This window comes from Oryza brachyantha, chromosome 6, assembly GCF_000231095.2.
Source record: "Oryza brachyantha chromosome 6, ObraRS2, whole genome shotgun sequence".
Classification (NCBI taxonomy): domain Eukaryota; kingdom Viridiplantae; phylum Streptophyta; class Magnoliopsida; order Poales; family Poaceae; genus Oryza; species Oryza brachyantha.
Genome location: NC_023168.2, coordinates 3869838 through 3885723, shown reverse-complemented (window position 1 = coordinate 3885723; position 15886 = coordinate 3869838). Strand labels below are relative to the sequence as shown.

The following is a 15886-nucleotide window of genomic DNA, read 5'->3' as shown; positions in this document are numbered from 1 at the left end:
CTCAAGACACACAATTTTTTTCTTACGGTGTATAATGTCAACCTTAGAGCCTTAAACCCACTGTTTCTCACGTTGTGGATGGCCTAAAAACCGGTTTGTGGGTAACGGTTTGATGAGTCACACTGACCTGTGGGCCCGGACGGCTCCGCACCAGTGGGACGTCGGACGAGTCGTCCGCCCCCTTCGCTTTCTTCTCGACGGCGAGCGGGGGAGCCGGAGCGAGTGTTCGAAGCCTCTTCGTCGCGCTCGCGTGGTGCCTCGAGTTCATCTTCCTCGCGCTGCCAGCGGCGGGGCTCTCGTGGCCTCCTCCTCCGTCTCCGTCTCGTCGTCGTGACGCGGGGGATCAACCAAGGTGATGGTGATGATGCATTCTTCGCGGTTTCTGAGGGGGTTGTGGGAATTAAGGCGGAGAGGATTCTAGCTAGGGGAGACGGAGAAGCGTTTTTTTCCCTCACGAATTTGTTTGGGGTTTGGGTTTGATTCTGATGTTTTTTTTTGTTTCGATGATTTAGTCAGTGATTCGGTGTACGGCGCCTGGAGAAGGGTTTGGCACTCAGTTTTTTTATCTTTCGAATTTGTTTACGCATTTATCCAGCGAGCGGAGACGCGACGCATTTAGTTTGCTTTATCGGACGAATTCGAGGCTTTTTACCTCGGTTCTCGAATTAGTTTGCTTTTTTTGAAAAAAAAAATTGCCTGGTAGGTTTGTTCATTCAGAGCTTCAGAAAGCTGCGACCAATGCCGGGTGGTTTGCACTTTGCAGATGAACTGCATCGTTTAGTAATTTTTCTCTAATAATATATTTTTTCAGCAGGGATGATTAGCTTAACCCAACTCTGCTGATGGATTTCCTAATAGCCAATATTTCATAACCATTTCTATTTTTCTCTATATCGATTTTGATGCATAGTCAAAGGCAATGGGGCGAATTTTCTAGTTGCTTCTTGCCCTTGTCTTGTCGTACTATCAAGCTAAGGCCTCGTGCTCTGCCTCTGCGCAGCTTCGTAGCACTTGCTGTCAGAATTCGCATGCAGTTGTTTGCTGTGACCTGTGAGATTAGTCAAGTCTGCGGCTGCGCTATGAAGTCTCCATCTCTCGGAGATAACGCTCTTCTAATAAATAGCCATGTATCCCTTCGTGGTTGTGGTTCTAATTGCAGCCCGTCGTCACTTCTGCATTGTTATGTGAGCTGGGATGTGATGTGAGTGAGAGGGCTTTGTTCTGTATTGGTGGTTCGCTGGTTGCTGCATTTCTTGCATACCCTGGTAAGGTGTTTGTGCCTCTTTTATGACTTTATCCTGTTTTGCATGCAAGATCTAGCACCGGGCTTGAATATTTGTTCGATTAGAAAAAAGCGAAACGGCATATTTGCAAATAAAAAATAATTTATAAATAAAAATTTTATATACGTATTCTTAGCAATCTAAAAGCCAATATTGGAAAATAATCTTCGGTGTAAAAACCTAGAATCAACTTCAAATTTAAGGTTAAAAATTCAAATGTTGACTTATAAGCATAAGCATAAGCGGAAAGATAGGGGTATTAGTGTCTCTGGAATAGTTTGAGTTACATAGCGTGCGCTTTTAGCTAAGTATTCAGTTAAGTTCTTTTGATATGAAAAATACTGTTTGGAATGGGTCTTTTGGGCTGTTGCAGGTTTCAGCTACTGAATCAAAACCGAATTTCACGTGACAATTTTTTGTGTTTGTCTGTTCTGATTGTGGTTTGTGCAGACAGTCTTCAGTTTCTCCTAAAGTTCTTTTACGATATCAGATGACATGCAAGCTTTGTGTTTACACCTTTTTTATGCTTTGTTTTAGGTTATTATTATAGTTATCCATTTATTGGGCCTTACTGTGGATATTCAAGCAAATTGGATAACCAACCTTACATGTTAGTCTTGTTCGGCCAGTAGGCCCAGCATGGATGGTGGCATGGTGCCCCTTGTGTTTAATACCCTTTGCTGAAAAAACTTTCTATTTAAAAAAATCTGATATGCTGTTGTTGGCTGTGGCTGAAATAGAACAAGCATTTACTTTTAGGAATGCTTATTGAAGCAATCCTATAAATAGAAGTGCACACCTTCTGTATACGAGAATATTATACTTTGTTTACTCATCATATAGAACATTTTACTTACCTAATTCAGCACTTCATGAAATGTTATCTAATGCAGTGGGTGCTGGCTGCAGTTTAAGGAAATGTCTGGTCACGAGAGAGATGATGTTCCAATGCTAGAGCTACAAAGATTTTCTACTAGAAGTGTATCATTGTGTATACCTGTCAGGGATGACATAGATGAAGACTCAATCATATCCCATAGTGGCCCTATTTTCACCCGGACACCAACTGAGTGTACATCCGTGGCTATTCCTTCAGGAAACAGAAACATGCTTCATAGTCTGCCTCGTCCAAAGGTTAAAAGCAAGCCACAAGTTGTTACGCCAGAAGAAGTTGGAATAACTAACTGGCCTGATAACCAGCATGTTCGGAAGAATGAATACCCGATCATGTACTCTGAGCCTCTGGGACTGTGATAATCCTGATTGTGTCCATTGTCCTCGCGCTTGTAAAAACAAGAGGTATTTCCAGAGAAGTTCAGCTCCTTTTGATAACAAGGTGATATTCTCAATCATGAACACCACTGACCTGCCACCTCCTTTCCTTTTATGAAAAGCATAAGCATTTTGATTTGTGTGGTGGCTTGGCTTGGAGCTCTATGTTAAGTGAGGTCTTCAAAACTATTCGGTGTTTTTATTATAGTAGTTAAATTTCAGATATTAATAGATCAGATGATTGACTCTTGATTCCTTATGTTCAACCTTTAAGGAAACAACTCTGTTTTGCACATATTGTATTTTCATGCTTGGGTTGTTTTACGGTACATACACCATACTAGTGTTTGGGAGGAGGGGAGTGCTTTCATTCGTGTGGGTATTTTTGTAAATGACATGATAATTTCAGAAATTGCCCACCAATATAGAGGGTTAAGCTTTGCACAAAACTTAAAGTGTATCCAAAAAATTGCATATATGCCATGACTTTTTTTACACAATACCCTTATACTAGTACGTGCTACTTTTGTATACTACCCATACTACAAGTGTGAAACTTACTAGTATAGAGTGGATCTGGGTATAATGTAGTACGGTGTACCATCAAGGGACTCAGGACTCTCGTGCTTTAGCTTGGAATATTTGAGTTATTTAAGAACTGTTAAGTTTGACAAATTAAACCATCCTATGATAAGTTAGTCAACTATAGGGTCATCTCATGGTTTTGGAGGTATGATCCTATTCCTCAATTTTCTACCGAGAAATATGTTTTGACTTTTGAAGGATGAAGTGGTTATGTACCAACTGTCAATGTATATACATATATGTTTCTGTTTTGGCCTTTTGGCTCATATGGCCCATGCATATGTATATACATTAACACCAACCTAGTCTTCCTCGAACCAAGCATGTAGCTAGGTTTGAGTTAGGACTTATGATCCAATGGTTGATTGACAAACAGATTTCTCAAAGTAAAAGTCTCACTAAACATTTATCAACTTTCTTTTTTCATAAATGTTAAAGCATAAAACTCAAGCAATGAAATTTATGTGTACAAATCCCCCAGAATTTATTAAATTCAAGTGGTGTTTTGGATATCACAAATGTGCAAATTTTACAAATGACACTCTTCTGCGCACATTATTAGACTTGAGATGATATCACCATATTATTACTATTATTATTAATTCATGGAGTTTTCTTACTGGAATTTGTTCATGTGTATGTGCATCTCTCTACTGATGAATGCGCTTTTAATATATTCCATTCATTATTGAAATTTCACAATATTCTTTATGGCTACGGTGATCGATGGAAGAAGAAAAGCAGGCATTACCTTTCATACATTCCAATTATGAAGCCACATGATAAGGCTGTTCACCTATGGAACAAGTTTTTTGTAATATCATGCTTGCTAGCAATATTCATCGATCCTCTATTTTTCTTCCTATTGTCAATAAATAAGGTAAGGCTACAAGTTCATCAACTGTTATCTAAAAGAATTTACTTGGCTATATCTTTACATGTTCCTCCCTTTCCTCAATATCAAATGCCATAGACTTACATCCACAATGGCACTCTAACACAAATAAGCCACTACTATTAGTTTGTGTAAAGTTGTGATGGTCAAGCCAGTAATACAGTTTGAACATGTAATGCTATACAATCAACCATAACAGTTCACCTCAATTGTTTCGATTCTTGAAACTATTTTTATATAAAATTATATTACAGAAAATGGATCCAATTTAACTACTGTTATGTATTTGTGTGTATTTATTTTTGTGTGGTGCAGGATCGCAAGTGTATAGTATTCAATTGGAATTTTGCGATAGCATTAGCTGTTGGAAGAAGTGTGACTGATGCCATTTATCTTTTACACATGCTTCTTCAGGTATGAACATGTAATTTATTTGATCTATACCTATTATTTTCTATTAAATGAATATGCAGCTGACTGCATTTTTAAATTCTAATGAGATGATTGGTTTATTCGTTTAATTTTCTATGACTACCCAAATACACACCTTTTGGGTCTATACTGGTTTTGGTTGCAGCTACATTATAGCTTGGCTGGTGCCATTAGTTTGAATAAAATTTCTTAAAGTTAGCATGCGAGGCTATTTTACGTTTTCCTTATGTTGTTTACCATGAAGTAATAATTCTGTAGCAGAGGTTTTCCTTTTGTATGAGGTATCAAGAAATATGGCAATCTATTTTCATGTTTAGTTTCTTCTTTTTCATGATAGTAGTTTTATATTTTGTGAAGTCTGTGTTATTTTGTTTATATTACAAATCCAAGACGCCTTCATATTACAGATCCAAGAAAAAGCATCATGCCCATGCATTAAGTGTTACCTGCAAGAAAAATGCTCATACATCAAGTGAATCTCTTTTGCAGTTCAGGCTAGCATACGTAGCACCGGAGACCAGAGTAGTGGGAACTGGAGATTTGGTTGATGAGCCTAAGAAAATTGCTATGCGCTATCTTCGTAGATTTTTTGTATTCGACTTATTTATTGTTCTTCCAGTCCCTCAGGTACTGTATGCTTTCTTCACTTTGATTATGATTCCCATATTAAAAGGTGGAGTAGGTTTGAATCATGTGACAGATGGGTTTGCTGCAATTTTCTTTTCTCCATTCTTCCTCCTGTTGTCAGCACTCTATTTCTTTGAGAACCCATTAGTTTTGGTTGTTCATACTGGTCCCAGTAATATATTACAGGTGGTTGGCCTGAATTTTTCATAAGTAAAGATGAATGCTTTGCTGTTTGGCATTGCACATTTGAAGCACTAAGAGGCTTCTGATACTGTAGTGTGAGAGACTCAAGAACTTTGTGCAATTAACAGTGTAGAATGTAAGGTACTTTTTCTACATATCTTCAATTAATACGATGAATAATTATTCCTACCTAGTGTCAAAACAAATATATCGAAGCTATATATTTTTGAATCTGGTCTCGTCTAAGCTAGAAAAGTTACAGACTTCTGCAGGCTAATTGCTTAGTACATTATTTGACATAGACTGTCCTGTATTTCAGCGATTACTTTTGTCGTATATGTCTTGCCATCTTTGATGATTTCATTCCTCCTTGATACAGGTGATGATATTGCTAGTTATACCTAAGTATGTGGGGCTATCAAGTGCGAACTATGCAAATAACTTATTGCGTGTCACAGCTCTTCTTCAGTATGTACCACGTATTGTAAGATTTGTGCCACTGCTTGGTGGTCAATCTACAAATGGATTCATTTTTGAGTCAGCATGGTCTCACTTTGTGATTAATCTTCTAATGTTTGTTTTGGCTGGGCATGTTGTTGGTTCATGTTGGTACCTCTTTGGACTACAGGTTAGTCTCTTTATGACAATTCCATATGATATATAGCTAGGGGTGCAATCAATCAGATACTTTCCAACCACCCAACCCCACTCAGATTGGATGCGGAAAGGCGGGTCAGTAATTTCCCGGATTCAACATTGGAACCATATAAATGTTTTTGGGTACCAGTAGGCTTTGTTATCTTTTTCAAGACTATTATATTTTCAAAACTTTTGGAGTTGTCATTAGCACATTAAACAAGAAGTTGATTGATCGATTATACATTTATTCTATGATCTGGGTCAACAGACAACAGGTGCTGGATCACAGTATAAACTGACAATGCAAAACAAAAGGTTGGGGACTCAAGGTGTTAAAATTTGATACCTGTTTTCCCCACCATCCAACCAAAAATATTCACTTGGAATATATTCTCATGTGCATGATTGCCATCTTTACTGACTAGTTTTCTTGTTTTATTTGATGATTGAAAAATCTGTAGTTGGAATACTTTTAAAAAGTATCGAAATTGTAATATCTTGTTTATTTTCATGTTTTATTGCAGAGGGTTAATCAATGTCTACAGGAAACTTGTGCTGCATCAAACATATCAAAAGCATTCTGTAAAAAGCTCACGGATTGTGGAATTAGTGGAAAAATGAGGACCCAGTTGAGAATCTCAGACTCAATCGGCTGTTTTGATACTAAAAATGGTAATTTCTCTTATGGGATCTACCAACAGGCAGTGCTGTTAACTGCAGAACCTGTACTCAAACGTTATATATATTCGCTCTTTTGGGGATTTCAGGTAATTTTCTTCTTAGGAAATTAATCTGTTTTTTTTGTCCATATGGTTAGGGTTGAAGGGTTCATTCTTCAGCTAAATCAACTAAATATGCTCTTTATTTAAGTCATGTTACATTTTTAGTTGATGAGTTAAGTGGGTCGATAGATACCCATGCAATGTGCAGATATGGTTATCTAACCAATCATATTTAGCTGTATATGGAAAGGAGGAAAGGTCCCCACCTTAAAATCTACTCCTGCCCCCCCCCCCCAAAATGAAGTTATTTCTACCACTCACCTTTGTCCCAAAAATGAAGCTATTTGTCCACCTAACTCGTCATTTCAACCAATAACAATCAATCTACATTTTCTTCTCAACCAATCACAAACTTTTTCGAATCATTCCCATCTACTTGCTTATTCCTTGTGACTAGCTCCAGAAATGGTTACATTTTGGGACGGAGGGAGTAGTTCTTTTTTCACAAAATGCAGTGGGCCACTGATGTTCACTTCCAGTCCAGCCTTTTATCTTTTATATGCTTTTACTGACCTTACTATATTTTATCTATTCTATTTAATTATCTGATGCAGCAAATAAGTACTTTAGCCGGCAATTTGATCCCAAGTTACTTTGCATGGGAAGTACTATTCACTATGGCTATTATTGGACTGGGTTTGTTGCTTTTCGCATTACTCATAGGGTCCATGCAGAATTTTCTCCAAGCTCTTGGGAAAAGGTATGCAGTTGTACCGCAAGTTTATCCTATATGAGGTGTACCGATGAGATGCCAATGGGCTAGTATATATACTACATGATGTTACATATAGGCACAAAAATTGAAGAGAACACAGATAGTAACAATCGGTTTGAACAAATAGAAGCTGCACTACACTCTATTAGTTCCTTTTCCTAAAGAAGTATGACAGGACATATATCTTTTTGCAGGAGGCTAGAGATGCAACTAAGAAGGCGTGATGTTGAACATTGGATGAGCCATAGGCGACTGCCAGAAGATCTAAGAAGGTATTATATCTTCCAAATTAAATAATTGGGATATGAAGAAACTAACCTTTTTCATTTTATTTGCTTTCACATTATCAGAGAAGCAAACATCATACTGCTTGATAAGGACACAATTTCCTACTAGATATGGTTACCTAGTGAAATGTCCAATCGCAGGTCTTGAGTGGTGTAAAAATTTTTAACTCCATTCTAATTTAAAATGTGACCAAGAATTGGAAAGCATAAAACTTCTACCATAACCTTGTTTAACTAACCACTTTTATGAAGAGTAATTGATGAGTATTACAATTTAAAATGTGACTAAATTGCAATGCAGAAAACTGCTACCATAACCGTGTTTTAATAATCATTTTGATGAAGATGAATGGATGAGTATTAGAGATAAATGCTGGAACTGTTACCATTCATACCTTGATTGTGTAGAATGACTAATATAGCAAGTAAAAGGTATAATGGTTAGTGAATATGCTTTTATTTGTGAATGGAGATAGTACCATTTTTTTTTTGGGTTAGTACTAGCGCAAATGTTCTGTTATCAACTAGATGTAGTAAGTAGCAACACATCAGCAACAAACCCCAAATTTCTATGCTGAAAGGTGAGAATGCCTAAAGCTTCATGAATCTGCAGGAGGGTTAGATGTGCTGAGAGGTTCAGCTGGGTAGCCACCAGTGGAGTGAATGAAGAGGAGCTTTTGAGCAATTTGCCAGAAGATGTTCAAAGGGACATACGCCGCCATTTCTTTGGGTTCCTTAAGAAGGTTTGGATCTTGTATCTTTGCAACCGTTTTTTTCCTTCCTTTACATCTTCAGTGACACTGCATAGGCATATTTTTTAAAATTAATGCAACTTGTCGTGACAACCTGAACATGTCCCATTCGGTATTGCTTCTTGTCTTTCAGATAATTACTCATGTAGTGACAACTAGGTAACAAGATGAGTTCCTGGTACTAGTTTGACTCAGAGTGGATCCCTAGAGGCTTTAGGCCCTGCGTAGTTCCTAAAAAGTTTTCCCAAAAACATCACATCGATTTTTAAACACATAAATAGAACATTAAACATAGATGAAACAAAAAGTTAATTGCACAATTATAGAGGAAATCGTGAGACGAATCTTTTGAACCTAATTAGGTCATGATTAACCGTAAGTGTTACAGTAACCAACATGTGCTAATGACTAATTAATTATGCTCAAAAGATTCGTCTCGCAGTTTCTTGGTGGAATCTGTAATTTGTTTTTTCATTTGTGTCCAAAAACCGCTTCGAACATCTGGTCAAACATCTAACATCACATTTGTTCCAAAAAATTTCTCAATCTAAACGCACCCTTAGACAAGAATGGACTGGAAAATATACCTCCTGTTAACCAAGTTGGTCTACGTGGTACAGGTGTAAATTGTTGGTTCTGTGCAGATGTTTTCTTTTTCATTTTGCTTTACGAAAGGAGATGCAAGTTTTGCATTAGTACTTGTGTCACGCCCGGAGTTTTATCCCAAGCCTAAATCGTAAAAAGAAATTCGTAAGTAACTATTGGCTTAATTAACTCAGGAAAAATCCCTCTAAAAGGAATTAATTTAATTAAATCGAGGCTCGCAAATCGATTAACTGGATTTAAATTCAAATTGCAGAACAATAAAATTTGACCAAACAAATTAATTTAAAACTCGGCAAAAGTGGGGTTTTCCTTTTTCCCTCCTTTTTCCTTTCTTTTTCCCTTCCTTCTCAAATTGGGCCGAAGTCCAATTTTCCTCCCTTCCTTTTCTTTTTCCTTTTTCTTTTTCCTCTCCTCCTTCCCGGGCCGGCCCAGCCGAGCCGGCCCACCTTTCCCCGCCCGGCCAGCCCAGCCGAGCCGGCCTCCGGCTCCGGCCTCCCGCCCCTCCCGCGCGCGCCTCCCCTCCGCCTGGGCCGTCGGCCCAGCTCGCTCGCGCGTCCGCGCCCGCGCTCGCCGCGAGTCTGCGCCGCCTCCCTCCTCTCTCTCGCGCCACTGACAGGTGGGGCCCACCTGTCAGCGACCGAAACCCTGTCTCCGCGCCAGCCCGCGCCCGCGCCGCGTCGCGCCAGCCGAGTCCGCCGCCGCCCCGAGTCCTCCGCCGCTGCAACCGCCGCCGCCGAGTTCGCCGCGTCGTCGACTCGGTCTCCACCGGCCGCTCCGCCCTAGCCGGCGCCACCACCTATAAAATCCTCGCGCCGCCGCCCCGCCGCCACTTTCCCCTCTCCGCCCGAAGCTCCCCTCCGTCGCCGTCAGCCGCCGATTTCCCCGTCGGCCGTTGGACGTCGCCGCCCACCCGCGTCACCACCTCCGCCTCGGCTTCGCCGACCTTTCGCCAGCCCTCGTCGCCACCGGTGGTCGCCGAGCGTCGTCGCCGCCCCTTCGTCCCTCCCGCCGCCGTGCTCGTCGTCTCGACGCCGTCGGCCGATCTCGTCGCCGCGCGTCGCCAGCCGCCGCGCGTCTACGTCATCACCGCCGCCTCGCCCTCGCCGACGCGCCGCCTTCTTTGTCGCCGCCGGTGACCGTTTCCCCTCTCCCTCTCCCGTTCCCTCCATCATCGCCTCCGAGCTCACCCCGCGCCGTCGTCGTCGGACTACGCCGGTCGCCGGCAGCCCCTGCCAGACCGTCGCCCAGCTCCGCCGTCGTCACGCTGTCCTCGCGCCACCCGCGCCTTCCTGCATGGCCGCTTCCCGCGTCCGCCCGCCGTCGCCGTGCCGCTGGTCGCCGTGCGCCGCGCTCGGTCGCGCGCCACGTGCTGTCGTCGGACGCCGGTCGTCGTCGTCGCCGCCCGCTGGTCGCCGCCCGACGTCGTCGCCGACGCCGTCGTTGCTGCGCCGGCGCCGCCTCCCCGGCTGAACGCCGCATCTCATCCCCCTCTCCCTCGCGACGCCGTCGCTGAACTCCCTCCTCCGCTCTGCTCCGCCGCCACCCGATCCCTCGCGCCGTCACTGGGTGTCGTGCGCTGCCGGCGCTCGTCATCGCACCTCCGCCCTTCGTCACTATCGTCGCACGGTCGCCAAGCCCCGCTGCCGGCGTCCGTCACCGTCTTTCCCTCCCGCCGCTCGTCGCCGCTCCGAGCCGCGGCACCCCGTCGCTATCTCCGCCTCCTCCGCGCCGACTCGTCGTCGCCGTTCTCGTCACCACGTTCGCCACCGCCACCTCCCCTTTCTCCTCGGCCCTCGCCGTCTCCGCCGTCCTCCGCCGCCCTCTGCGCCGCACTGCCGCCGCCCTCCTCCGCCCGGCTGAAGCTGTCCTTCCCCTCCTCTCTGTTCTGTGTGGCCGGCTAGTGGGGCCCACATGTCAGCCGGACACCCTGCCCTCTCTCCCTCCCTTCCTCTCTCTCCTCCCCGGGCCCGCATGTCAGCCGCCCATTCCCCCTCTCTCCCACTGACAGGTGGTCCCCACCTGTCAGCCGTCAGCCTCCTCTCTCCTCGCTGACGTCAGCAGCCCCATTAATTGCGCAATAATTGATTTAGGACTTTTCTGTTTAGTTAAAAACCCAGAAAACTTCTAAAATTCATAAGTAATTCATCTAGTCTCCGTTTAGGTCCACTCAAGTTTCATTAAATCCAGAAAAATGCCAAGAATCCATTAAAAATAGTTTCTTTCTCTGTTTCAGTAGTTTTTTTAGCCTGTTTTGTTGGTTTTGCCTTGTTTGTCGTAGGTGTTGACCCCGTCGCAGCGCCGTTCGTTCTCGAAGTCGTCGCCGAAGTTCCTCGTGGGTCTAAGCAAGGCAAGTGGCACCCTTCTTTGATCATATTGAACCTATGTTTATAAAATCCCCCGCTTTTACATTCAAACATGCATTGTTTTATGCAAATCTATTTATTGTATTTATCTATTGGGAATTTACCAATATATCCGTTGATCCCCATTCATTATTATGGTCATCCCAGGGTTAATTTGACTAGAATTAGGGTTAGTCAATGCTTAGCCATGCTTAGTTCAACTAGCTCACCAATTCTTGTTTAATTACTGTTACACTTTGATAGACCTTTAATGGTTGTAATCATTATTAATTTCCCGTTGTGGATTAATACAACTAAAATATTGCTTATGGTGGGCTGTGGGTGCATGGTTTTGAGAGTCGCACCCATGGCAATTAAGGACCGGTTCTCAGGAAACCCTGAAGGTCTTACACGTACTAACCACAAGCCAGAATGGGCAACGGTGAGACTCGTAGCCTAGCTTGTCCCTATTCGACGTACCCAGGCAAGGGTAGGCGTGATGGAGTATGGACGGGCAATCGTGGTGTAACGAAAGCTTCTCCTGCTTCCGGATCTACCAAGGCACAAGAGGGGACTGCCCGACTTGGTGTAAAGGAGGGGGTGAAACCTGAAGTGTGGTGCGATTGTCTAGGGAGGGCTGGGTGAAAGGTCTTATCATGGTTTCCGTACTGAGGTATCGTGGTGATACGTTGGGCATGGTGACATGCTTGGCAGCCATGTCTTGTGGGTAAAGTTGTACACCTCTGCAGAGTAAAACTATTCGAATAGTCGTGCCCGCGGTTATTGGGCGAACCGACAGACTCACTGGGATTAGTTGAACCCCTTTAATAATTTTATTAATCTTGGAACTGGTTTGACCCTGCGCTACGTGGTGTAACGTTCGACAGCGGTCTGGGCCTGTTGCAACGTGGTGTAACGTTGGACAGTGGATGATTATTTTAAATGTTTACTTTACTTTTATTTCAGTCTATTCTATTTACTGTTTTGCTAAATTACTGCAGCTTTTGTGCAAGTTAACCTTAGCCTATCATTGATACCCTGTTGCATTCATTATTCTTCCTCTCTTGGGTGTTACTTGTTGAGTACGGTGGTTTATACTCAGCCTTGCTTAATTTTTCCCCCACCAGAGCAAGTGCCAGAGCCGGTGTCAGAAGAAGGTTGTTCCGAAGGTTGAAGTAAGGTTCAGTCCGCCGTCGAGAGTGCCTGTGGTGTGGAGCCGTCATCGCCAGCTGAAGCTGAAGATTAGATGGTTTAGTTTGTTTTCCTTTTCCGCTGCATTTCGATAGATAATTGTTTTTATTTGTTTTTAAGTCGTGGAACTGTGTATTAATTTGTCATAGTGTGTACTCGGGCTGATGTCTGGACCGAGATTTAATACATGCTATTGTTCAGAAATTTGGTGTAAATTTCTGGGCGTGACAACTTGGTAGTTTACGAGTTTTATATAATTAATAACCCCCCCCCCCCCCCCCCCCCCCCAAACAGTGTACTAGCACTGCAGGGCTGCACACTGGAACACTTGTTATCAGAATCAGAATAAGTTTCGGTTGCCAATATCATTTGGCCTAGTTTGTCTCATGATGCCAACGCCCCTGCACTAGCATAGTTCCAAAACCCAGTTGCTTTGAATATGTTCTCTGTTCAAGTACTTCGTTATTTTTTTAGATAAAGGAAGTTTTTATTGATGATGATTACATGAAGATAATACAACCACTCGTTATTTTTGCATGCTGTGAAAAAAATTGTTTTCGATTATTGTTTAGAACTTGACGTGACATGCAGTTTCCTTGTTTTACCATTTATTTTAGGTTCGTCTGTTTAACCTGATGGACAATGCAACCTGGGATGCGATATGTGACAAGCTAAGGCAGAACTTGTATATCAGCGGAAGTGACATTCTTTATCAGGGTGGTCCTGTTGAAAAGATGGTTTTTATAGTCAGGGGTAGACTGGAAAGCATCAGTGCAGATGGAAATAAATCTCCCTTGCAAGAAGGAGATGTTTGTGGTGAGGAACTCCTTTCCTGGTACTTGGAGCAATCTTCAGCAAACAGAGGTCTGCAAATTTTCCGCTCTCTTGACTGCTCGTGCCTTCTGATATTTCTCTTTATTACATCATCTGAAATGGTGGTGCCATCCTACAATATCAGATATGGTGAGAAGATGAAGTTGCAAGGCATGCGTTTGGTTGCTATACGTACTGTCAGATGTTTAACGAATGTTGAAGCTTTTGTACTGCGAGCACGTGATTTGGAAGAAGTGACTTCGCAATTTTCAAGATTCTTGCGCAATCCACTTGTGCTAGGTACAATTAGGTAAGCGAATTACCTGAGCAAATAACAGCTTTACTAGAAAGTTTATGAATCTCAAAGCAAAGTAGTCAATTAGTATTAGGTTGAGGGGAACCCATATTAATTTTAAAAATAAATCAAATCAAAATTTTCGTCCTACGTTATTTTCAAATTCTGTGATCAATATGTGACAGGAAATGCGTGATAAAAGTATATTTATTTCTTATATTTCAATAGTGTTGTCCCTTTTTTTAGCGAGTAGCCATTTCAAAATATTTATACATTGTAGTGCCACTGTAGATGCTTATAGGACGTATTTTAATTGATAAAACCCTTTAAGATCACACTTTTACCATTGATTTTTTTATGAAATGTATTCTTGGTATCTATAAAATTAGCATTGTGTGGAAGTATTTGAAATATTAATCTACTCATATACCCCCTCCATTTTTTTATATGACGCATGTTTGACCATTCGTCTTATTTAAAAACATATAATTATTAATTATTTTGTTATAACCTGATTTATTATTATAGAAACTTTAAGTAGGACTTACAGTTCTATATATTTGGATTAAAATTTTGAACAAGACAAACAATCAAACGCAGATTTAAAAGTCAACGACGTCATATAAAAAAGAATGGAGGATATAAGATTTATGCACTAAATTTATTTATAATTTGAATAATTGTTAGTCAAAGTTCACAAATTTTGACTTTTCCAAATCAATTTATGCCTTATCATCTACGAAGGGAGTAGTTATTTTGGACTTCTTTATTGTTTTTCCTGACTAAATGCTTTGAAAGAGGTGAATCGGTTATATCATGGAGGTATGTGTCATGTTTCATGATAAACATTTTCTGAAATTCTGTACTTTATAGATATGTGCACATGTGTTTACTGATCCTTCCATAAACTCACAATACTAATAAAAATAACAGGTATGAATCACCGTACTGGAAGAGTCTTGCAGCAAATCGGATCCAAGTCGCATGGAGGTATCGGAAAAGGCGACAGAAGAGAGCTGAGATGTTAGGTTTGCAATAGAAATCGTTCCGATGTACAGTCGACGATCTTCAGCATTTGGGGGACCACATATTGCTCCATTTCAATTCATATGTGGGCTATTCTTGGTGCTGTCTGTTTTGCCGCAGGTCCAGTGATTTGAGTTTCCCTGATGCCTCCCGTATAAAATGAAATATAGATGCTGATGACCTGATGTACATTTAAAAAAAAAGGAAAAAAGGTTCCCTAAAAACCGTTGATAAGAAGTATACTCGACTAAGTAGGAAATAGGCTGCTGAGGTAGTTTTCTTTATTATAAAATTGTTACTCGTGGTTTAATTCTCTCCCTCCTCGAATTTTGCTAGGAAGATCGCATTTGCAACCTTTGAGCACGACGTCTCAAGTAAAGAGAATGTTGTGGCATCAATGTGGAAAGCTCTATTCTGCACCCCCTCCAAATTCTATAATCTTATGTATGACTTGTTTGGTTGTTTGAATCGCCCGCCCTGCCTTTTCATTAGGTCTGTAGTAGCTTTTCTCATCTCTTGAATGACAATCTAATGGTTTTCGTCAGGCCTTTATTACTTACTCCCTCCGTCCCAAAATAAACCAATTTTTCTTTTTTATCTATAATTTTTTACTCTTCGTCTTATTCAAATTTTTTCGTGATTGATATTTTTATTTTTATTAGATGATAAATCATGAATAGTACTTTATGTATGATTAATTTTTGTCTAATTTCCTAAAATTTTTTTAAATAAGATGGATGGTCAAACGTTAGACACGGAAACCGGAGAATTGGTTTTTTTGGAGACGGAGGGAGTACTATTTAAAAAAAGTATATTCTTTCTTTGATAAAAGATTGAACAACAAATTATTATAACCTAAAATATGAAAAAACTTGTAATTCATAGAAAAATTTTATAAAATGAAAAATATCAAAATTTGATTAAAAAGATTAAATTTACGCATTACATAGCGCAATGTAATTTTAGCTTGGTAATGTGCAATATTAAATTTTCAGTCACTTTACATTTTGATCATGTTGGGGTACTTTGAAGGTTTTACTGTCTTTTTTGTCATGGTAGCTACTCCATCCATTCAAAAATAACTCTATTTTTCACTCATCACACCTAGCGAAACAAAAGCTAAAAAACTAAAATACTCTCAACTTTATAAAATCTCAATAC

General features: G+C 41.2%; 1 protein-coding gene across 1 annotated transcript; it reads left to right on the top strand.

The window, feature by feature from the left end:
- The first annotated feature begins 219 nt into the window (after positions 1-219).
- LOC102712175 (probable cyclic nucleotide-gated ion channel 20, chloroplastic) lies at positions 220-15138 on the top strand. Its single transcript, XM_015838342.2, is given in 14 exon segments — positions 220-352; positions 2193-2530; positions 2532-2619; positions 3874-4020; positions 4351-4449; positions 4957-5094; positions 5657-5905; positions 6441-6683; positions 7253-7398; positions 7608-7685; positions 8314-8443; positions 13209-13455; positions 13552-13714; positions 14633-15138. Coding segments are annotated over 13 exon segments (2163 nt in total). The 5' UTR covers positions 220-352; positions 2193-2201; the 3' UTR covers positions 14739-15138.
- The last annotated feature ends 748 nt before the right edge of the window (positions 15139-15886 follow it).